This window comes from Xiphophorus couchianus, chromosome 11 (genome assembly GCF_001444195.1).
Source record: "Xiphophorus couchianus chromosome 11, X_couchianus-1.0, whole genome shotgun sequence".
Lineage (NCBI taxonomy): Eukaryota > Metazoa > Chordata > Actinopteri > Cyprinodontiformes > Poeciliidae > Xiphophorus > Xiphophorus couchianus.
The window spans coordinates 21,650,266-21,673,752 of record NC_040238.1 but is presented as its reverse complement, the minus strand read 5'-3'; the positions used below and the strand labels follow the sequence as shown (position 1 = coordinate 21,673,752).

The following is a 23,487-nucleotide window of genomic DNA, read 5'->3' as shown; positions in this document are numbered from 1 at the left end:
ACTGAGTACAATAATAAAGAGTCCAAACGCGACTAAAAAGATGAGCAAAGAAAGTCAGAATTTCGCTTTAACAACATAGCAGTTAGAGCGAGCGGCCTGCATACTGAGGCTATACACACTGCTTTATACGAACCCTTGGTGGCAGAGAGGCTTTTAGGTCAAAATGAGTAATGCAGTTAACCTACATTATGTAATATTTAAACGTTTTAGGTTAATCGGATGCTTTAATGTTGACAGACATATATATAATGAATTACTATTCATAAAATTATTTTAAAGCATCTGTGATAAAATTTGTGCAGCTGCTGAATATCAAAGGTGATGATTTTTTTTCTGTTATTTTAATCATTAAACTAAGCAGTTTAAAAGGTCTGAAAAAACTTTTTTTTTTTCTTTTGTTATTTTTTTTTTAAAGGAGAATTATGAACAACAATTTAATTTTGTCTATATCCTAAAATCCACTCTGACTGGGCAGAAGAGCAAAGACTCTTTGGGTTTTCACCATTTTGCTTAAAATTGTGCCATTTGAATATGAACAGGAACTCCAGAGCTGAGCCCCGCTGACCGCAAAGAGCTGGAGACCAAACTGAAGGAGCGAGAGGAGTTCCTGCTGCCCATCTACCATCAGGTGGCTGTGCAGTTCGCTGACCTCCACGACACGCCGGGCCGCATGCAGGAGAAGGGCGTGATCACGGTGAGAGCCCAGACCTCCATTTGTTCATGTGTGGCGTCAGTGGGAGCGTGTAGTAAGTGAATCACCTGAAAAGCCCCCAGGGCAGCATCGGTCTAGCTGCTGCTGCACCTGTCCAGTGAATAATGTTTGGTCTTACCAAGCTGGGCGACTTGTCTTCATAATTATCTTCTGATGACCCTGGTCAATCATCTCACCTAGTATAGAGCAGCCTGAGGCAGGCCTCAGCTCATTCTGCACCTCCACAGTCCCATCCCTCACACACACATACACTCTTTGCTCACATTACCAGAAGGGTGTTTCACAGATGGATGGTTGCCAGTGTTTTATTACACACAGTATTCACCCAAGAAGATTATTATTTGAACTCGACTCCATGTTTACCTTAGTCTGCCTAGAGAAATCTGTGATTGAGTCTTTGACTGAATGTGATCACTCAACCCAGAGGTCTGCATTTCTTTGATAAACGTTAAGAAAATGTCCCGCAAGTTTTATACTTTATTTTTAAAAAAACAACTAATAAATAACTTAATTTTTAAAATTATTATCTATTGGTCTTATGTAGTCCAACAGAAACCTTGGGATATTCCACTTTTCAGACTTTGAGTTTTTCCTAGTCCTCTCCAATGTAAAATGCAGAACACTTTATGAAATTGTAAACACATGAGACTATCTATAGTATCTAAAAGTCATATTTTGATACTTAATGCCCTCTCTTTGCCCTTTTTCCCCACTCAGGATATCCTGGAATGGAAAACGTCCCGTCAGTTCTTCTACTGGCGTCTGAGGCGCCTGCTGCTTGAGGACACAGTAAAGAGGAAAATCCAGGCGGCCAACAGTGAGCTGACAGACGGCCAGATTCAGGCGATGCTGCGGCGCTGGTTTGTGGAGGCAGAGGGAACTGTGAAGGTAAAAGCCTAGTATAGGCGTGAGCCCCAGCTGATTTTGGAAGTAAAGTATGAAAAAGTATTTTTCTTATTCTGATTAATGGAGTCAGAATATCAAGAAAAGAACTATTCAAAAAGTACAATTTTGCTAGCCTGTGGGGATGGTGTTTTTCAAGTCATGCTCAGCATTTTGTAGATGTTCACTGACAAACTTCAAATAGGATTTTACATGCACCTTTGTTAAAGCAGGAGTCTGCAGGATTTCGGCAGTAGAATAAAAATGGCTAGGACAGGTTTTCCTAGCCACCAGTTTTTTAGTTTCATTTGCTTACTTCTGGAATTTTCAAAAATATATATATTCTCTCTGTATTAAGATGAAACTGGCAAAACTGTTTGCTAAATTATCAAGTGATCAAACCAAATTCCCACCAACATGGACATGTTTTTATGCATTTATAAGGAAACTCGGCTAATTCTGACCATATTAAAAGAGTATTTTATTTGGAACATTTGGTCTCTTATTCCGCTACCCATTATCTGTGTTTCGAGTTATCTCTCACTTGAAATGAGCCAGTTGTCCAGCATCTGTAGGTTGCTGTGTGAGAGACTCTGTGGAAAGCCAGCCGACTCACATCCGGGTCAGCCACAGCAGCAGCCTTAATAGACCTCATGAAGGGAAACGTCAGACGAAATGGGCCGGTGCTTATCACCAAATAATCAGCCGCAACAGATTGGTCAATAAACTAAAACATCCCTCAAAGATCCAGAAACGGCGCTTCCCTCCTGGGCCGGTCTGGGTTTCAGACGAGCAGCTGCTGCTGTGACGGGAGCCAGCTCCGCGGCGGCGATCGCTCAAGAAAAAGGCCTTGTTAGCTCATACGTTACTCCGGTCCCGCCCGCCTGTCTTAAGCCACAATTAATCACGGCCCTGGCACGCACAGATAGGAGAGCAACACACTGTTTCTTAATTAAAAGCAAACAGATTAAAAATGATTAATAAGGGCATTAAATGTTCTCGTGGACCTCAAGCAGGACTGCTCAGGAGCAGCAAGAGCCTATTAAGGCCTCCCTCCCCCCAAATCTTTGCTAAGCCCTGCAGCCTGGCTTTGTTTGGGAGCAGAAATAACTGCACTTATGAATGCTAATTTTTTTTTTGACCAGACCAGTCAACAAGAAATGAAGACTTTACATTTTTTGCTGTTATTAATATTTATTTGTTCCTTCAGGAGGCGCTATAGTTTTTACTCATTATCTTTATATATATAAACTGAAATGACCCTTTTCTTGTCCTTGTCACCACCTAAGGGGAAAAAAAAATATATATATATATATAGAATGTGGATGGATTTTATTTATTTATTTATTTTTGCAAATATAAAGCTGAAACATTTGGCAGTTGAAAACAGCCCCTTTTATAGATATTCCTAACATAAAACTGAACTCCAAATCACTTTATTGGCAAATAAATTCAAACTATATGTAATTTAATCTTGAGCTTGAAACACTGTCCCAATGGAGAAACACGATAGCGGCAGAATCATGCTGTGATTATGCTTTTCTTCAACTGCTTAAAATTGATGGGAGGATTGGCCTACAAACCATAATGGCATGGATTTGAACAAGTCATATTCATTTCTTGCATGGCCCAGTCAAAGTCCAGCTCTAAATCCCATTGAGAATCTGTCACAAGACTTGAAAATTGATATTTATTGATGCTTGTTATTGAATCTGATTGACTGAACTATTTTAGAAAGGAAAAATATATATATATTATTCATTCTCTTTTTTTTTCCTTCTTTTTCTTCTTTTTTATTTTGCTCAGGCGTATCTGTGGGACAACAATGAAGAAGTGGTGGCCTGGCTGGAGAGGCAGCTAGCGGAAGAAGAGGGCGCCAGGTCCGTCATCGACGAGAACATCAAGTACATCCGGCGGGATCACCTCCTCAAGCAGATTCGCAGGTGATGACTCGCCCGATTCTGCTCTAGAAATTAGTTAAAGACGTGACGTCGTTTGAGCTAAAGCCGTTTTTTCTTCCAGCCTCGTGCAAGCCAATCCAGAGGTGGCTATGGACTCTATCGTGCACATGACCCAGCACATCTCCGCCACGCAGAGAGCTGAGGTTGTGCGGATCCTGTCCACCATGGAGGCGTCTACCTCGTCCTAACAGGAGCCCCGTCTTCGTCTTGCTCTCTGTTGCAGCTGTGGGAGAAATGACTCTGAGCTGGAAACACTGGACCAGAGGAGCTGGGTTGATGCAACGGCCAATACGGGACTGCTGATGCAACGTTGGCAATGATTCTCGCTCAGCAAGACAGTAGATAGTTGATATTAGCTCTAAAATTTTGTCAATTGTCTTTCCTAAGTCTCAAGTGTTTGCGTAAGTTGATTTTCAAGTGCAATCTTAAGAGAATTGACAATGTAGAAATAGCAGGTGATTAATATTTAATGTTTAGGGTTTGTTTATGGATGGATTTTGTCCTTTGATAACAATCAGTGGCCTCCATCCTTTTGATCTGAAGCGTTCACATTAATATATAAGTATGTATTTTTGAAAAAAGCAATACTGCTGTTTGAAAAGCACCTTGGTTTGTGACATATGCTTGTGAAGGTTTACAAGTGTTTTGATGACCAGCTCAACAATGACAACGCGTCGCCTGGGGAGTTGACCAAAAAGGAGTTTTCACTCTGCTAAATAAAAAGCACTTAGTTACTGAACAAAGACGGGGGGAAACGCCAAAGCAGATTTGGCCGGGGAAGCCCAGCGGGGAGCGGGACGAGGTCCCTTTTAGACCCCGACTGTTTCACAGTTACCCTGCGGTGAGCGGTGGGCAGCTTGCCTCATAACAAAACCACAGCTGTCCCTTCTGTTCTCACCCACACACGCTGCTTAACAGGCACTTTAGTGCTTACTGTTCCCCTCGCACTGCACCGAGAACCGCGCCCGCGCTGGACTCTCTCGCGCACGCACAAAGTGGCACAAACTCTGCCGCACAGAGTGGATAAAAGCTTAAAACACAAATCGGTAATGGCTCAGTTGAAAGAGAAAGCAAAAGGAAGTGTGTTTGAAGGGATTAGCTTGAGGTTTTTAGCCAAAGATGTCAGTTTGAATTTAGGACAGATAGGTAGCCAAATCAAGAAATGTCTTAGAAATAACAAATGCTGCTGTTTACTTTATTCGACATGTTACACGTCTGATGTTTAAATGTGACCCGCAAACACTTTTCTGTCTTGTTAATGAATGAATTGTTACTGATTGTTAATGTTCTTGTAAGCGCCGTGGGAATCACATATGACTTGAGTTTGCGTCTGAATCTGTCTTAGACAGGAGAACATAATACTAGCTAAACGGCTCTATTATGATGAATTCAGCTTTAGAAGTTTGTGTCATTTTTGCTCCGTTGAAATCTTTACTTCTGCATGGATCAGTTCTGTGCCTTGAATTCCGTCATTTACATATTCTCTGACCAGATGTTTTACATGTAACCGTTTACCTACAGACATGGAGAAGAACTTACAGTGATGAACTCTAAACGTGTCTGCAAACTGAATAAAACTTTACCAATTCCCGTTTGTTTTTATTGCAAACTTAACATTTTGATTTGTATTCCTTCAAACTTCAACTGAACCTTTGTGTTTTAATGGAATTTTACACAATTGACCTCTAGCACATTGAGCAGCACATACATGAGTTTGATTAACAGCACCTAGATATTCCCCATGGCTCTGATTGGTTGTTTCGTTTCAGACTTATCTGATTTATCCTGATGGCAGTAGTTGTTTTTTTTTGTTTGATTTTTTTCAGATTATTTTTCGTTACACTCACAATATAGTGAGTTTTAACAAATATGTAAAAAAAAAGTTACATACTGCAGCCTTAGGGCTTTATTTCAATAGCATAATAAAATTTAAAAGTTTTAAGGAATATTAATATATTTGCAGAGCGTTTGGAGGTTTCAAAAAATGCCTCATTAATTTAATTTGACAAATACGTTCATATATTGATGATTTGCGGAACAGATAAGCACATCACAGGAAGTCTCATTAATTTTTTCCAGTCAGGAACAAAGTCCGTCACTCCAGAGAGACTTTTCTCCTGATTACTGGAAAATGATAGTCTTCCTGTCCCTCACACCACAGATTATTAAAGTGGCATTTTGTTTCTGGGTTCTAAACTTCAACAGTATTAAGAAGGATGAAGCAGATCAAACAAATATTGAGGGATCTATCATCCGTTTCCCCCATCCCCCCCTATGTCTGATTCTTTTAAATCATCCCCTTGGCTCTGTCAACTCTATTACCATCCAACCAACAAATATGTAAGACAAATTGAGTTGCATGCACCCAATACCCACCACAATTATAGAAGGCCCAATAAGAAAATGAGTCATTTGGAAGTATAATTGGAAATGTTCTTTGCTTGGTCTCTCTGGTTTCCCAGAGGGCTCTCCTCATTTGGTGGCATGCAAGGCTGGCTAATTCAGCTTTTAATCACTGACAAACTGCAGAATCAGGTTAGTCCTGAGCCAATCAAAAGACGCGCAGAGTTTGGTAAAACTTGCAGGGAGCTACTTAATGTCTTTAAACTTGTTAACCATCTGGACCCAGAGCGCCGAATTTGCTTTTTGTCACATCATCACTCCACATCAGCTTCACTGGCTCTGAAGCGCTTAATGTTACAGTAAAAGATCCAGTTTAAATGGCTTATTTTATATATATATATATATATATATATATATATATATATATATATTTATATATATATCAAAAGGCTAAAGTCCCAGCAGTGACTGCCAGTTTCGGGCACAAACCTTCTCAACAACTGTACGCAGGAACAGAGAGAAATCCTAATGAAAAAAAGGGGAGGAAAAAAATCCGCATCTGCGTTGAAACTGAAATGGACGCCTTAATATAGCGCAGAGGGGGAGACATTATCACGCATCTGAGGCACCCATAATTCCACATTCACGCGTCTCAATGACTTGACAGCACTTGAGAGACAAAGCCTGTGACCCAGTTGCAGGATTCCAATTAGCAGGGTGTATGCAACAGTTGATATGAAAGGAGAACAGGGTCTTTACAGAGCCCCAGGGCTGTCTGATTACTGCCTGAAAACACAAGTCTTTTGCCCGTGACAAAGGCTGGAGTGACACAGAGGGAGCGCCAGGACTCAGCTGCTCTACAGGCTGAGGATTCTGAAGAGCTCATCTCATCTCATCTAAAACCCGCACTGCCAGGCTTTTTACATTTCAACTAGAGTTAAAGTGCGGAGCGGCGGCCCGGCTGCTAAGATGCTTTTCAGACATGTCCAGTGGGTGAAGTGGTAGATTTTTCCTGCCAGACTCGGGTCAAATGAATGACCTCTAACTCAAAATCCTGTAAAGTCAAAAAGAAACTGCATTTTTTTTCATTTTATGTTCTAAAGTTTTACATAAGAGAACATGGTAAAAATCCACTGACCTTTACTGGGCTCTAAAAATAACTATATTTAACTTCAACTATGCAAAAACATGCAACAGACTCCATGTTTTCATTACTTATTAAATGAAGATGAAGTGGTTGTTTTCTGTTGATGGGCCTCTCGCAGCGTTTTGGGGGAATTTTGACCCACTCTTTCCACTGATGGAAAGAGTGGGTCACACACACTTTTCAGACCATAGCTATCAACCCGAGTTGAGGCCAGGTCACTAAAACAATTTCCAACCATTCTGCAGACATGTAAGTATGTGCAAAATTGCACACATTAAATATGTACCAATTTTCCAAACTGTTGAACATTTGACTCTCCACTATTTCACTGGTGAACGTGCCCAAACCATCACCCCTCCATCTTCAGCGTAGTGGTGCCATGTCGTTTTAACTACAAAAGATTCATTTCCTATGAGGTTCACTTCTGGGAAAGTGGCATCCATCTTTACTGGGATCTGCCTCATTCCCATTCCCAAAATGATGGGAAGCAACAGTCGCTTTTCGAAGTTCATTGCTGTTGCCCTTCCATCTTGGCATTGTGTAAACACACACCTGTATGCTCAGCAGACTAAAAAGGTGCTGGAACTCCTGCCTTTTTAGCTGTGGTCACACGTTCTAATGACCAAACGGTGAACTGCATTCATTTGCCATGTCTGATCCCATTTTTCAGAGATTTGTGTGCATAAATATTGGCTAAAAATCATTGAGCTGCTACTTCTCCTCTTTCATTTCCATTTTTCCTTTTTGCTTTGATGATCAAAAGTACCTGCTGAAGTACTTCTTTTGTTTGTTTTTTGTGCACTTCGCGTTAAACGTCAACAACTGTGGCACCTTGTCAATACCTGATTTTTTTAGTTTTTTTCTGGTCTGACACATTTTTGACAATCAACAAAACAGTTTCCAAAAGTTTCCACATTTAGACTGAGACTTCTTGAGTATCTTAATTTCATTCTATTTGCTGTATTTGTCCAAAAAATGTTAGCATTTGAAAAGAAATATCTTAGCTCTGCATCTCAGCATTTTGTTACAGTGTAATTTGAAAACATAAACGACTTTTCCTTGGCAGGTTAATCTATTGAAAGCTGATTTATGTGGAACTTGAACTTTATGGAACAAAATAAATCCCAGAAAGAACCTAAAACTTGATGAAGGCAACTTATCTGTGGTAAATTGTTGGATTCTTTAACAGGATTTCCACAGTGAAAGCAGGGAACAAATAAGACAGACATTATGAACTCTTGGAAAGTTAATAGATGTAATGAGCAAAGAGTGCTGAAACTGAAGCAAAGCTTTTTTCTCTGGAAAATAACCTTTTATGATTGATGTACCTACAAGTGGGACTCAGAAAACCTTCAAATTATAGATCTAAAAATTTTTTTTAAAGAAATAAATCCTTGTATCTTCCCTGCATGGATGTCAGAGTGCAGAGAAAACCTCTGGGAGCAGAGAGGCAGCCTGTCAAACAGATGCAGCGGTTGAAGATTAACACACCCTCCAATCATCATCGCCACCTAATGCACACATTTTCAGTCAGCAGGCGCTAAGCAAATATTAGAAGAACACAAATGGCAAAGGAGAATATTCACAAGTAAAATAAAAAAAAGTATTGGACAGGAAAAAGAGGAAGAAGACAAACTCTAGAGTTTAACAAAAGTGCAAAAAAAAAAGAAAAATGTTTTAATCACCTCGACTAAAACGGAAAAAAGGGTTCCTCATTTATTTATTTTCAAATTAAGTTTCCAGCAGAACACAAAGTCTGGCCTCCCGTTCTCTTGTATTACACTTTTCCACTGTCCATGCGGGTGTCGGTATTTAATATTAAACGTGATAAATGTAGCAGATCCAACATGAACCATTATATGCAAAGAAGCTCCTGTGTGTACTGCAGACCAGGTGAAGCTGCAGCCTGTGTCGTTCGGTTCCCCCTGCTTTCCCATCGCCTCTCCTCCCAGCATTAACATTCATAGAGTCAGTGGAGTGTGGCGAGCCGCATACATCGAACCGACCACGAAATGCAGCATGATGTGTGTGTGTGTGTGTGTGTGTGTTGGCTTTCCTGAATGTGGGTGGCAAAAAAAAGAGGGGGGAGGGCTGCAGAGGAATGATGTTGAAGGTTGCCCAATGTTGGATGGTGGAAAGGTCAGCAACCAAAGTGCCACGCCTTTACGGTCATAGATCACAATTATCACTAGGGGTCATTGAGCGCTGCAGGAATTATGGGAGCAGGGACAGGTTCACGCCGGAAGAGCGGGCAAGGCCAGGTTAGCTGCTCTTACTGGGTCTTGAAGTAAATGTCAGGAAAAATATGGCTCCAGCCGTAGCGGCGGCAAACCTCTAGGGAGGGAGAGGAGAAGTTGTTCTGGTGGTCTACAACCTAGAGCCACATTACATAAAATATTCCTCTGAATTTTTGATTTATTTACTTTTTGGTAAAACAATGACTTGACTTTTAGTGCAAGTGAGATGCATATATTTCTAAATGTGCACCCAAATAAATGCAAAGTTGCAAAGTTGTTTTGTCTCTGCAAAATAGAACATTAAAGAAAACCAAACACATACAGAGTCGGGACTGTGGAGATAATTTTACCTCTAAATCTACCAATCAGGGATTTCTGTAGACTCTCAGTTTAAGTTTTTTATGAGTTCAAGTCTTGACTTCAGGAAGCGTTCTCCATAAAATGTAAGCGTTACCAGCGCATCAGCAGAGCGTAGAAAGTCGAGTTCACGTGGAAGTGTTCGCTTGCCAGTTTGTCGTCGCCTCAGTGAAATGAATGGATTGGTGACCGCGTCCTCTGTCTTTGAAGGACAGAAGCATCCGGACAGAGAAATCATTTTGCTTGATGGCACGTCTGCCTTTGTCATGTAGCAACCTTTGAAGGTTCTCAGAAACTTGTACCATTTCATAAAACATGTAAGAGTAGAATTAGTGCAAACGATGGGATACGAATGAATATGAATGCATGAATGAATAAATGAATGGGATGATGGATGGAGCTTAATGCAGGACAATGCTGTAAGGTAAATCGGCAGGATTTACCTTACAACAGAATAATGCCTGAACATAAAGCCAAATCTCCAATGCAATAATTCAGTTCAGTATAGTCACGAGCTAGAATAGCCTAGTTAAAGTTCCGTTCTAAACTGTATGGAGCAAGAGATGGACCTGTTTTTCAAAGAAGACTTGGTCTGTTGATGTGCACATCTGGTAGAGATATGCCCCAAAAAAGACTTGTGATGGAATGAAAGTAACAGCTGGTTCCACAAATGATCAACTCAGAGGTTCTGTGTACAAATGCACACATTTAATTTTATTTTTTTAAACTGCAAAACATCACCCATCAATTTTATTCTACTTTATCATGCACCACTTTGTCTCAATAAAATTCCCTTCTATTTGGACAAAATGAAACATAAATGTTGCCTGAATATTTCATGTATCCACTGTGTAAATATTTGCTCCAATAAACATTCGGGCCGGTGAACAAGATGGACATCATTCTCTTCAGGTCGGGGAAACTCTGTGCTAAAGTGACAGAAAAAATAGTAGAGGGAGGTGTGGGCTACCACCCAGATTCCTGCACCTTTGTCCTGCTCTTTCATCCCATTACACACATTATAGCAGAATAGCTTCTTCCCCCCCATCACATAAACATAAACAGTACATGCTTGGATGCAAATGAGAAAAGCATAGAGTCTTCCCGGGTTGTCTCTTTGTCTTATAGCGATTCAGTTGGTAAAAGTAGAAAAAAAACATCTGATGAAGCCACAAATGTTTCAGAGAACTGCTTTTGTGTAGATGTGAGGCATCTCTCTGTTTGCTGCTTAAGTCAAATCTATAAGAAGAAAGTGCATAAATTGCTAATTTCATGGATTAGCGGTGACAATGATTGCAATCACGTTATCTGACGGGCAAAACTGTGGTCTGAGTGTCAGTTTACATCGCTGCCGTGGAAAAATCACAATCTCATCAACATATGGTGGAGCAAGCGACCCAAACATCCCTAAAACAATGAACACTAAGTGATGGGAATCTTAACAAGCCAAAGCAAGGCTGCTTTTTCTCTCAACGAGTGGCTAGTCAGCATCTGTGGCTGAAATCTGCTCCTGGGTCTCACAGATTAAACACCAGCAGAAGAGACAGTAGGTGGGGAACACATAATTCTGTCCTCTTCAACTTTAATCAGGAGTACACTGACGCGCCGCGGCACCCCCCTCCACGTCTCTCATAATAATAGGCCGCTAAAAATTCAGGAGGCAGGCTCCACATCAATCACTCGCCAGATTTGAGTCCAATGCAATAAATATGTAAATGAGCAGAAGCCAATGTCTCATAGCTTTGAGATCTGCACAAGGAAGGGCGGGGAGGGAGAAGGAGAGGGGCTAGAAGGGAAAACTGTATTAATTGCCCGTGGCCAGAGGAATCCTATTACTGTGGGCATTGATTATAAAATTGTACGTGTGAATGATTTTCATGCAGAAAGTGGCTGGCCGAGCCTAGGGCAAGAAGTGTAGACGGAGTTGAACTGGATTGGATTGTGTAAAAAAAAAAAGAGGAAAAAAATTAAAGGGAAACAGTCACAACAAAAAGGCCAAATATACGTTGAAGTAAGATTTAGATTAAGGAATGAAAAGGATCTGGCTCCAATTACAGAGAAGGAATTATTCCGCTATGACTCGCTCCATTGTGCCGTTTTCTAGAAACCGGTTACGCCCGCAAAATAAGGATTCCAACATTGTGGGTCTCCTTCCACAAAAGTAGCTCTAGTAAAAACTGAGTCACGTCTGCAGGCCATCTTGCTCTCACGCATATTTTCAGCTATGCCCAGACTTTTTTATGGAAGAGAGATCATGCCTTCGAAACGGACACTCCAATAGGTCAACCAGATTTGGTGTTAGATGCTTAAGATTTCAGTCCATGCGGAAGATCGATTGTGCACAAGCTAGAACTTCCTGTCTGAAGTTCTTTCAGTGTTTCCACATTATTTTGTGAAGTGCACCAGTCTCTTTTGCAGCAAAGCACCCACACACTGTGATGGATGCTGTTGGGATGGTGTTTTAAGGCTTACAAGTTTCCCTCATTGTACCAATTGGTCATTATGGCCAAACACTTACATTTTAGTTCAATTAGAGCACAGGGAATGTCTCCCAAAGGGAAGGAATTTACCCTAGTGTGTATTTACAAATGGTAATCTGCTTGTTAATGTTGCTTTAGTAATGATGGCTACTTCTTTTCAAGTTATTTCACAGTGGTAAAGCCACTCTCTTATTGCTTCAAGCCAATATGTTCACATTGTAGTTTGTTTTCACACCAAAAAAAACAACAAAACTCTAACCTTAGAACTCAGAAGATCTCTCCTTACTAAATAGTGTGGTACTGAATATTCTAGTGCTTTTTATTTTTACATATATCTGTTCGAAAAAATCTTCTGGAATGAACCAGTCTTGTGGAGATCCACAATTCTCTTCCTGATGTCTTGACTGATTTATTTCATCTATGAAATTATGTCACAAAAGAAAATAGTTAGTTTGATTTGTTGCCTTGAAATATGCATCCACAGGTGATGTGATTCTTTTTGGTTTTCAGACACTTGGTCTTATACAATTTCCACCAAACATTGGGTCAAAAACGCAGATCATTTTATTAAGTTAGAAGCAAGACTAAACAAATATCTTTTTTAAATCTGCCTTTTCTTAATGCCTCATGTGGGTTTATGCATTGTTTGCTCTTACATAAATGAAGTTTTACTTACTTATTTACTTAGTGTCTTGTAAAGATTAATTCTCCTTTACAGACCTCCACAACGTGATTAGACTTCACTGAGCTTTTGCGACAAGATCGAATAACAAATAGTAAAATAGCACTGTATATTAATATTCATGACTTTAGTTCACATCAGAGAACAAGTTGGCTAACTTAAAACTATTCATCACCAAGCATAACCTTTAGTATTTTAACCGCCGAATACAATCAAAAAGGATTGTTTTTCTGTTGAGGTACCAAACAGAAGTATAGGAATTATAGCAATCTAATTGTTGGAGAAAAAAAAATCTTAGAATTGTTTTAAATTTGACTATATGTTATACATTATGAAAATATCTAGGACTCCTGCTCACCTAATAGTTAAAGTTTGGATTTAGGGTGAATGGAAGGCTCGTGCATTTTGACCCAAATATTCCCTGTTTAGAACTTTGTCCTGTGGATTATTCTCTTCAAGCCATACTTTGGTAGCTAAAACATTACACACTAGTCCTTTCACCCTATTTTGTGTGTTGAAAAACTGACCAATCAACCCCATAATCCAAACCTTTTAGAGTCAAATCCTTGCAGGCCAAGCGGTTAGCCCATTTTTAACCCACGTCGGGTTGTTATCAGCACAATAGATATTAGAGTGTAAAGGATACATGGAACATATGTAAACCTCTTATGCTCAATAATATGATCAACAAACTAAACTATAGAAAACATTGTATAATCAAAGACAGATTAGAGATTTTGTTATAAACAGCTTGACCAATTCCAGTACCATAGTAGTTTCAGTATGAAGTATTAGGGTTAACCCTAACACTATCCCTACCCTAAATGAATTGGGCTATCCCAAGAGTATTAATATGTCATATCATCAAAATATGACATGACCTTATAAATCTTAATGATAAAATAATACAATTATCAAATTGACTAATAGCTTGCACATATTTTACATATAATCGACGAATAAGCCAATCCAGTAGTAGGGGAAACATTTGTATAATAGAAGATTGTGAAATCCAGCAGTTTTATATTTGAATCTATATAGAAAAGCCCCCTTTTATTGCTTACTTGTTTATTTTTTAGAGAGAGTTTGTTGAAACTGTATGCGTATGCTAAAAGTGCAAGACTGGATCCATGTTAGCCTTAAACTGTTTCTCCAACCGAAAGACAACATTTCACTGAAATCAAACACTCGAGCAGCAGAGCTTTCAGAAAACCATTTACTGTTCTGCAGGCTACAATATTTCTTCATTAATCCACTTACAGCTGGACTCATGTCGAAGCCAAATCATCGTTCTTCACCAATATAAAATCATCAGACTTACAAAGATATCATTCTGAAGGCAGACATGTAAAGACGTTACAAAAAAACCCAAATCTGATCACAGTCCTGAGAGACGCACTGTACTGATCTACTGGGCGTCACAGTCATAATTTGTGATTTGTCACTAAATGATAAAATCCTATTTTACATCATTACAAAGAGACAAAGTTCTGTGAATCAGTTTGTATAAAACATATACAGTACATCATGCATGTTCATGTCAGAATCTCAGACAAGTAGATCTTAGAGTAGACAGTGCTGCAAAAACCTCCCAGATGGTCATGTAAAATAATACGCTAAAACTTCTTTATCAATCAACTGAAGACAAAGTTCAATGTAAACAAAGGGAATAGAGCGTTTCACATCTTCCTCTCCAAACAAATGTCACATTTATTTACTTGAACACGGATTTGAAGGTTTGTCGGAGGTTTTGTAGGTTCAGCCAGTCTCACCCGACACCCTTTGGTTGTCTTTTAAAACCCCCGGACTGACTTGGTAAAGTTGAATTTTGATAAGGTTGAATTTTGAGATTGTTAATAATGACTTTTGCTGCCCAACTTCTGAAACTAACTAAAGTTCCTGCAGTTGCTTTTGCTTATTGCTTGATCAATGAGGCATGGAACTTGAGAAATACTGGCAGTCATTCACATTTAAACTTTTTTAATATTTAAATATTTAAAAAATCTTGTCAAAAAAAAGTGCCTTAATGATATATAAATAAATAAATAAATAAATAAATAAATAAATAAAATGTGCTTTGTTTTAGCTGGATTACCAGGCAGTGCCTTCACTCAGTTCCGAGGACGGCTGTGACAGCTGGTTGGTGTATCCGTTGTCGCTGAGAGACACGGCCGTGAACGGCGTGCCGGGCCCGCACATCTCGCTGGAGATGCTGTGAATGGAGCCGGGCCCGCTGGGCTCCGGGCTGGGCGAGTCCGCGGGGTGGTGCGACGCGCCGTCCGAGAAGCACTGCACTTCTGCGCCGCAGTGGTGCTGCCCCACCCCTGCGTGTTGGTGGGGGTGGTGGTGGTGGTCCATGGCTCCTAACGGGGTGCCGGCGGGGACCGTCGAGGGTACAAAGCCCAAATCTGCGGGGGTCTGAGCCTGGGACGAAGGGGGGCCTTGGAAGTACTCGTAATTCCCACCTGAGCCGTAGTATTCGCTCGGATAATCTGCGTTTGTGAGAGGTGGGATTAGCGCATGGATCGCGTCAAAACACAGAGAACGAAACAATTTGGAAACGTCTCTCCTCCCCCCCCCCTTTTTTTTTTTTTTTAGCTTATGACGTTTTATCAAATAAATGATTCCGTCGAGCATCTGACCTCCATAATAAGAGAAATGGCCGAGCTCTCCTGGTTCCAGTCTCTCTCCTAGAGACCTCATTCTCCTCGGACTCCGGAAAAACACGTGTCTCCTCGCGCTCAGCGCGCTCAGCTGCTTCATGCGTCGCTCTTTGGACCTCCGGTTCTGGAACCAAACCTTAAGGAGACACGAATAAACACTTTTACTTAGAGAATACAGACGAATTAATAAAATTGGCAGATACTCTTTCGTTGATATCAAACGAAAAGGCTGTTTCACTCGATATCAAGAATCTATTGTGAAATCTTAAAATAACAAACAAAACAGAAAATATTAAATAAGGAAGCAGTAGAAAAAACATGCAAGTTTCTTTTTTCGTTGCTGAAAACTCACATTCTTAAGGTTATTAAATATTAGCCATTCAACTGCTTGAGTGTTATCCAAGCATGTTAATTTCTAAAGGTAATTTAAAATAAAGTGTAATTTGGAACTTATATATATATATAAATATATATATATAAGTTCCAAATTATATCCCCCTTTAGGTTAGAGTTTAAGTTGAGATTTTGGCTCAGTCAACAATTTCTCATTTGTTGTGTGAAGGTCCATCAAAGACTGATGAAGCAATCTGTTGATAAAGAATTTCAGCAATACAACTTACTGTAAAAATGTGCACACATTTTATTCGTTTTATTGATATTTATGAACAGAAGCTTTGGACGTTGAACACCCATGGAATGTCTAAATAATTGTTTTCAGCTTTATGGTATTTATATTTTAAAAATATTTTTACTGAACCGAGGCTGCTCAGTTCTGACTAATTACTGTGATAAGATAAACAAACCCAACTACAGCTAGGAAGTCAAGCTTGCTAACAAGTTTGACTTCAACTTTAGCGCTGTCACTAAACAATACCAAAGCTGGATAAAAATTGTGTTCCAACAAACATAATGTCTCAGCCAAGTCACATAGCAGTTATCTGCGTTTATAGAGTTGGTGAAATCCACTAGAATACATAAATACACCATTCTCACTGATATCTGTTGAAAACAAGACAGAACAAATTAAGCTAACAACTGACTTCAGAAACACTCTTCTTTAACTATTTAGGAAGGATTGGTCACCAAAACAAAATAATAAACCTTGGTAGAATTTAGGCATTATAATATCAACTAATTATAATTGGTTTATTAATATTATTTTTACAATTTGAATGGTTGATATTAAAATCTGTAAAAAACAAACCAAAAAAAAAACAATGTGATGTGTTAATATGAATGGCATTATGAATAAATAGGAGAGTTTCATAAAAACTAATGACTGCCATCAGACTGTTAAAAAAAAAGGTTTTTTTTTTTTTGATAGAAACAAGAATAATGACGTTTGTGTGACTTTGCATAAAGTCAGACTTACAAGCTGGGATTCTTGGCAGCTCCTGTCAATGAATGTAACATCAGTGGTTAGTTTGTTACTTCAGTAACAGTTAAGCCTTAATCACAAACCAATTCTGATTTTTGGTTTCTTTTAAATGGCGAAGAACTGCCAAAAGCTCAATAATTATTATTCATTCGCTTGTTTATTTGAGCGTCTTTTAGACCTTAAGCTTACATAATGGCAACTCAGAAGTGTGCATTTATTAGAAAACTATGCCAATTAAAATATGCAAATTGTTTCTCGGATCTTATTGGTTGCATTCTAACAGTTTGTTTTATGAGTGTTGGAGAGAAAGAGATAAGCCAAGAATATTGTGAAGTCTTTTGATTGGGGGACAAACGAAGTAAAGAAAGAGCTGGGAATGCAGAAATAATAATAAATAAAAAAAAAACACAAAAAAAAAACAAATGAAATGATGTTTAATCTAGTTTGAACCCAAATACTCTTCCGAACTTCGTCACACCAAACTCTGGGTTTTTAGACAACTTTATTTATTTTATTTTTTTTAATGACTCCTGCTGTTATCCCGAGAGCATGACCGCCTCCTCACCTGGATCACCCTCATGTTGAGGCCGGTCTCCCGGGACAGCTGCTCCCGGATGTGCCTGGTGGGCTTCGGCGTGGCCGCGAACGCAGCCTTCAGCGTCTCCAGCTGCTTGGCCTTGATGGTGGTCCGGGGCCCGCGCCGCTTGCCGACGGCGCTCTGCTCGTCGTTGTCGTTGCCGCACGCCTCCTTGTCGGACGCGTGTCCGCCCTCCGAGTCCTTCCCGTCGTCCTGCGGGTCCTGCGAGTCCGGCGAGAGGCTCGGGTCGCTGCACGTCGTGACTGTCACGAAAGGGAACAGTTATAGGAGTGGATCTGAATTCGGCAGTAAAATATTACATATATATATATATATATATATATATATATATATATATATATATATATATATATATATATATATATATATATATATATATATATATAGGGACCTATATTCATACCCCCCCCCCAGTAAGATAAGATTCGATGAGTTCACCTGACAGGAGGATCGTGTCCTTCCCGTTGTTGTTCTGGTAGTCCTCCTTGCAGACAAACTTGAACTCGTCCAGGATGTACAGCTCCTCCCCGGTGGACAGCTGCTTGTTACACATCATGCAGGTGAAACAGTTGAGGTGAAACACTTTGCTTTTGGCCCTGCGGACAAGATCACTGGGCAAAATCCCCTGTGAGCAACCTCCACACTTGGTCCCAAATCTCCTGTTCAGGAAAGATAAGGTAATAAATAATAATAATGAAAACAGAAGAAGAAGAAGAAGAAGAAGAAGAAGAAGAAAAAAAAACAGGCCAAAGTTTTAGCAGACTATAACGTCGTCAATAAATAGGAATATATAAATAAACATTTTAATCATCGTAACCGAAAGCACAAAAGGCCTTAGTTTTTCCAACAATATGGTAAAACTATATTTAGTTGCATTTAGTTATATGAGCACAATAATTGTCAGGCCCAATGTTTGTTACCATTTCCACTCGATTTTTAACAGAAACTAACACTCAGACAAATAAAAAAAAATGCTAACAACAAAAATATAAATAATAATCCAAGTATAAAGCAATGTGAGCCAATATTTTCCAATCACTTATCTATTTCATCGACTTTTCACTTCCTTAGTTTATTGAGGGAAATTCTCAATTGTCAAATATTGCAGTTTATCTAAAAAAAAAAAGTAAAATAAAATAAAATTTCACACCTGTAAAAAAAAAAGAAAGAAAAAAAAGAATATAGTGCCTTTCCTTCTTCTTGAATTGAAGAAATAAACGCGTTGGAGGCTTACCTAAAGAAGTCGTTCTTACAATACAGTCTCCCATCCCTAGAGAAGCACTTCTCTGTCAGACTACATTTGCATTCGCAGCACTGGACACACTTGATGTGCCACGGCCTGTCCAAAACTTTGAGCAGGAACCTGTCCAGAATAGGTTTCTCACAGTCGGCACAGTGTAGCATCGTTCCGGTCCAGCTGATGAGAATTTCACTAGTTGTGTCCTCCCGACACCTCCACACTCCTCCCTCAACAATCTTCGATCGTCCGAGTGTTCTGATACTGGATCAGGGGAATCCACTGGGTCCAAGCTGCGCTGAAAGACCAGGCTTACATCACCATCCGTTTGCGGGGGTCCTGTAATCCACATCCAGACATCGGCTCCAAACGAGACATTGTTTTCATCACGTATAAAGAAGCATTTCTGTGATCAAATTATTTATTGTAAATCAAAGTGGGCCCGCCAGGATCTTCCAGTGTTTGCCATTTTATCGAAAAGCACAGGGGAGGGAGAGGCAGGTTGAATTAAAAACAATACTGATAAAAGGTGACAAGATATCCCCAATGTCGTGTGATGAAGAGATAAATAATGTAGAGCAGCAGTCGGAGCGCTTTGCCTCGTTGTTTGTGCTCCGCTTTTCCTCTGATGAGCTCTGAGCCTGAGAGGAAGGCTGTAATGAGCTCACCTTGTGCTGCTCAGCCTACTGCCTAATAAGGAACTGCCTACGTCATCACCACGAGAAACCTATGAGGAGTCATTTCTGTTTTTGTTGCACCTCAACACTTCATTATAACAAATAAAAACACAGTAATAATAGTACAAAATCACCCTCTGTATTTCCTTAAAAAGAACAACAAAAAAAAAACCCCAAAACAATTCTAGAGTTACACTATAAAAATAGATTTTTGAGGTTGTCAAGAATTAGACAAAATATATTGACATTTTAGTTAAAATATATTAGTTTGTAAATATAATGTTTATTAAAAGATAAAAATAACATAACCTACTTCATTTATGAATACTTCTCGCCTTAACATTTCATCTGAATTGAGCAGATGGTTTATTTAGTCAGGTGTTAGCTTAATTCATTGAGTTATAACAAAACTCAATGAGAGCAAAGTGAGCAAAGAAAGGTTCATATGTTTATGTGGTAGGTGTTATGAATAAAAAAAAATAGTAAAAAAGTTAATAAAACTTATTAGTTTTTTGGTTGTGAACGTTTGTGTGTTGGGGTAGAAATCTAAGTTTGTAACCAGGCTTAAGTAGCTTAGCAATAGCGCTAATGCTAAACTTAAACTTTTCAACTCTGAGACAGTCATTTCCAATAACCACACGTTAGCTGTGGCTAATTGTCCGGTAAGCTGTTCACATGTCAGCTCGTTATAATAAATTCAAAACGTTTGCATCATCTTTAATTGTTTAAAGATAGTTCTAAAGTCAGACTTGCTAGTAAGCAGCTTCTGAAAAGTTTAGCTGTGGTCGTCAGAAAAACAGTTCAACCTTATTTTATGACTATTTCAGTAGCCTACTATTTTCACAAATCAGTTCTTGTTATGTACACAAACACTACTGGTTAAATAAAATCCAGTAGTCTGTTTGAAAAAATAATAACTTCGATTTTATAGCTTAATTAATTTTTTCTGGCTGAGGGAACTCTAGTTTTAGAAACATTATTATTATTTTTTTGTTTATATAAATGTTAGTTTTAGAAACAATAATAAGTTCATCCTGAGAGTCAATGATGATGTCATGAATATGTTCTCCTTGGATAAAAGCCTGGAAGTGGTGGCAGCTGACTGATGATCAGCAGGTCTGTCCCTTCAGCATAGGAGAGGACAGATAGATTAATGTTGTGGTCCGGCATTATTCTTCATTTCTCTGAAAGGACGAGATTCACTAATGGTTATAATCTGAGGCGATAGGCCGTCTCTTATAGATCTTATCGGATCATGTTGGTGCACATGGGGACGCAGATAGCGCACTTCCCCCTCCCAGGCTCCCAGCTCTGCTCGACTCCGATAGCTGCAGTTCCCTGCAGCAGGGGGAACTGTACTGTGGGGAAATTAAATAGCCCAAATGTGAATTGTTTCTTTTTTTTTTTTTAGTTAAAAACAGAAAACAGATCATCTAGTTGTAACTTTTCCTTGATATTTTAAAATGTCTTTCTTTTTGTTTGTTAGTTTATCCGTATCACTTTTGTGTTGATCATTTTGGAACAGAAACAAGATTGCAGAATAACATTTGTTCCAGGATCTCTACTCCTACTTTCTGTCTAAAAGTATTTCATTTAAAAGATTCTATTGTTTAGATCTGTTTACGTCCATTAAAGATTATTGATTAGAACCTTGTCAGTGGATAAGGGGGCGTTGATTCACTCTAAGCTCAAACATTTGAACTTTTTTTGTGTGTTGTAACCATTATAGTCATGAAACACACTGAAAACACAGCTTAAAACAAAGTACAACATTTTGAATTAACACAGGAATTTGATTGACAACTTAATAGTTTTTGGTATTAATACATAAAGTCAATATTACTCTTATTATTTTTTATCAATATTTTGCCTGTCAATCATGCACCACAGACAGCAACTCTGAAATGTAGCCTTTTCTTAAAAATAAATGAAAGATAAGGCTGCAGGCTGCTGATTATTCAGAAATTTTTATTAGATTGCACTCTTTCATCTATTTATTTATATATTCATCCATTCATTTGAGACAGGCAGAAATATCAGTTGTCTGTCTCATTGCAGGAAGTACAGTTTTTCACATTCATTTTAAGAATGCATTATCATAATGCTCAACTCAACAGACATGTCTGATAATCTTTGCAGGAAGAGAAGTTGAACAATGTTGAAAAAAAAAACAACAGAAATCGTCAACCTATTCTCACTCTGAAATCGTTGGTTGAAATGTTTTCATATTTCCTCACAGCAGAATGAACCAGGTAATTTTTTTTTAATCTTAAGAAAGATGATATGCATGTTATTAGTAGCCTTTTCTCTGCACTGGATAAGAGATCTTATAGTGGGTTTCAAATTCAAGTGTGTTCAGCTCTTTTTAATCAGCATCTGATAAAACATCAGGGTAAAAGAAAATCACAGCACACAAAAAGCAGATCCAACTAAATCTCTCTTAGCTCGACTCTGTTTGGAAACCTACTTGGAGATATCGCATGCGACGACCATAAAAAAAAAAAAGAAGCTAAAGTGAGAAACTTATTCCACCCAAAGCACACAAGTTGGACCTCCTTGATGAGTAAATGTGTGTCTCATTGAAGTCCCACCCTCACACCAAAAAGGTCTCTTCGCAGTGCTGGAATCTGGCAGGGTGTGCACTGTTTGTTTTGGAATGAAAAGAGGCACGTCATTAGTGTTTGTTAATTGCAGCTAATTGGCCCTAACGAGTTGAACAAGACCACCCACTGGGATCAGTCACACAAATAAATTGTAGAAAACAAAATTAATTACTAGATGCTAATTAAAGTCAATTAAAACTGATTAGGCAGGAGTGGGATGGGAAAGTTATAGAGAGCAGGAAAATACCTGGCAGCGCACAATATGGCATGACAAGTGTGTCTGGCAGCATCGGGAGAGACTTGCTGTGAAACACGATGGCTTCACTTCCTCTCATAGAGACACACTCGGCGGAGCTGATTCCTTTGTTCAAACAAAACACTTAACCATCTGGCATGAAGAACAACTTGATGATGAAATACAAACGAAAAAAGTCGATCAAACACATTGAAACGTCCAAATTATTCACATTTTCATTTATTGATTTTTTGCAAAATAGAAATTCTCAATATTTCTTTGGGGACAATGTTTGAGTAAGAGAATTATTCACTAATCCTTTCTCTTTCTCCCCTTTTTGTTTTCAGTCACACTGTTTCTTTCCTGTTTCATTTTCCAACTATTCCCTTTGCCATGTTTGGGACTTTTTCATTGGAAATCTTAATACATTTCTTCTTTCATCCTTCCCTTTAAATATGTGGGTTGTGGGAGTGCCATGTGGTGTAGGACAGCCCACACCCTACTTCTTCTCACCTGCAAACTTACTGGCCTCATTTGAAGTATTTTAAACAAGAAAAATTGGGATGTGTTCAATATTTCATTTACCTGCTGTATCTCACTTTAACAGTGGGAAAAAATTGCAACTATTTGTAGTGGTCTCTATTTTATATCACAAACCCGTGGCTATTTACACAGGGGTGTGTACAGTTCTCTGGCCAGTTTTAAACAAAGTTCATTATTCTTTTTCTGGCAACAGGGTAGACCATCTGTACTTCCTCTTGTCTGAGCCAAATGACCCGAAAGCCTCAATATTTTTAACTGAAAAGTAGAGCAGCTTAGCATGACATTGGCAGTTCAGCAGAAATCGCACATACATCTTCCCCTAATACACTCTGCTTCAATTAGCTGTAATTTCGTAAGAAGAGATGTGCAAGATTAAACAGTAGTCAGTTCTCTCAGTAGATTAATTTCTACATAAATGGATTATGCAGAGTGCCTTATGAAAGTATATTTCATAAACTCTTCAACATTTTATCACATCACAGCAACAAATAGCACAATATTCAATACTCAACATACAATATCTCAAAGAACTGTGTTTGAAAGCATGCAACCTATAGAAGTCACCAAATTAGAATACAGAATAGTGCAATTGTGTGTATCTGATCTGTTCTGTTAAAATTGTTATTTACCATTTGTGATCTAACAGCACCTTGAAAATCACACAAAATGATCAAGGGAAAACTTTGGGGAAGTTTATTGTAGTTTTAATTTATCCCAAGTTATAAGAATTTCATACACTTGCAAACCCACCA

General features: G+C 38.8%; 2 protein-coding genes across 11 annotated transcripts in view; one reads left to right on the top strand and one right to left on the bottom strand.

Annotated features, from left to right (window-relative positions):
* acaca (acetyl-CoA carboxylase alpha) overlaps positions 1 to 5,143 on the top strand; it is a 37,233-nt gene extending 32,090 nt beyond the window's left edge. For all 10 annotated transcript variants that reach the window (XM_028030923.1, XM_028030920.1, XM_028030924.1 and 7 more), the window contains 4 exons: positions 540 to 694; positions 1,430 to 1,600; positions 3,401 to 3,537; positions 3,617 to 5,143. In XM_028030923.1, the coding sequence (XP_027886724.1) occupies positions 540 to 694; positions 1,430 to 1,600; positions 3,401 to 3,537; positions 3,617 to 3,743 (590 nt within the window). In that variant the 3' untranslated portion in view covers positions 3,744 to 5,143. The remainder of the gene's footprint in view (positions 1 to 539; positions 695 to 1,429; positions 1,601 to 3,400; positions 3,538 to 3,616) is intronic.
* An 8,860-nt stretch (positions 5,144 to 14,003) lies between these two features.
* LOC114152579 (LIM/homeobox protein Lhx1-like) lies at positions 14,004 to 19,323 on the bottom strand. Its single transcript, XM_028030507.1, has 5 exons — positions 18,675 to 19,323; positions 17,879 to 18,099; positions 17,408 to 17,682; positions 15,444 to 15,600; positions 14,004 to 15,293 (listed from the first exon to the last, which is right to left on the bottom strand). The coding sequence occupies exons 1-5, from the start codon at positions 18,842 to 18,844 to the stop codon at positions 14,893 to 14,895; spliced, it is 1,224 nt and encodes a 407-aa protein (XP_027886308.1). The 5' UTR covers positions 18,845 to 19,323; the 3' UTR covers positions 14,004 to 14,892.
* Between the last annotated feature and the right edge of the window lie 4,164 nt (positions 19,324 to 23,487).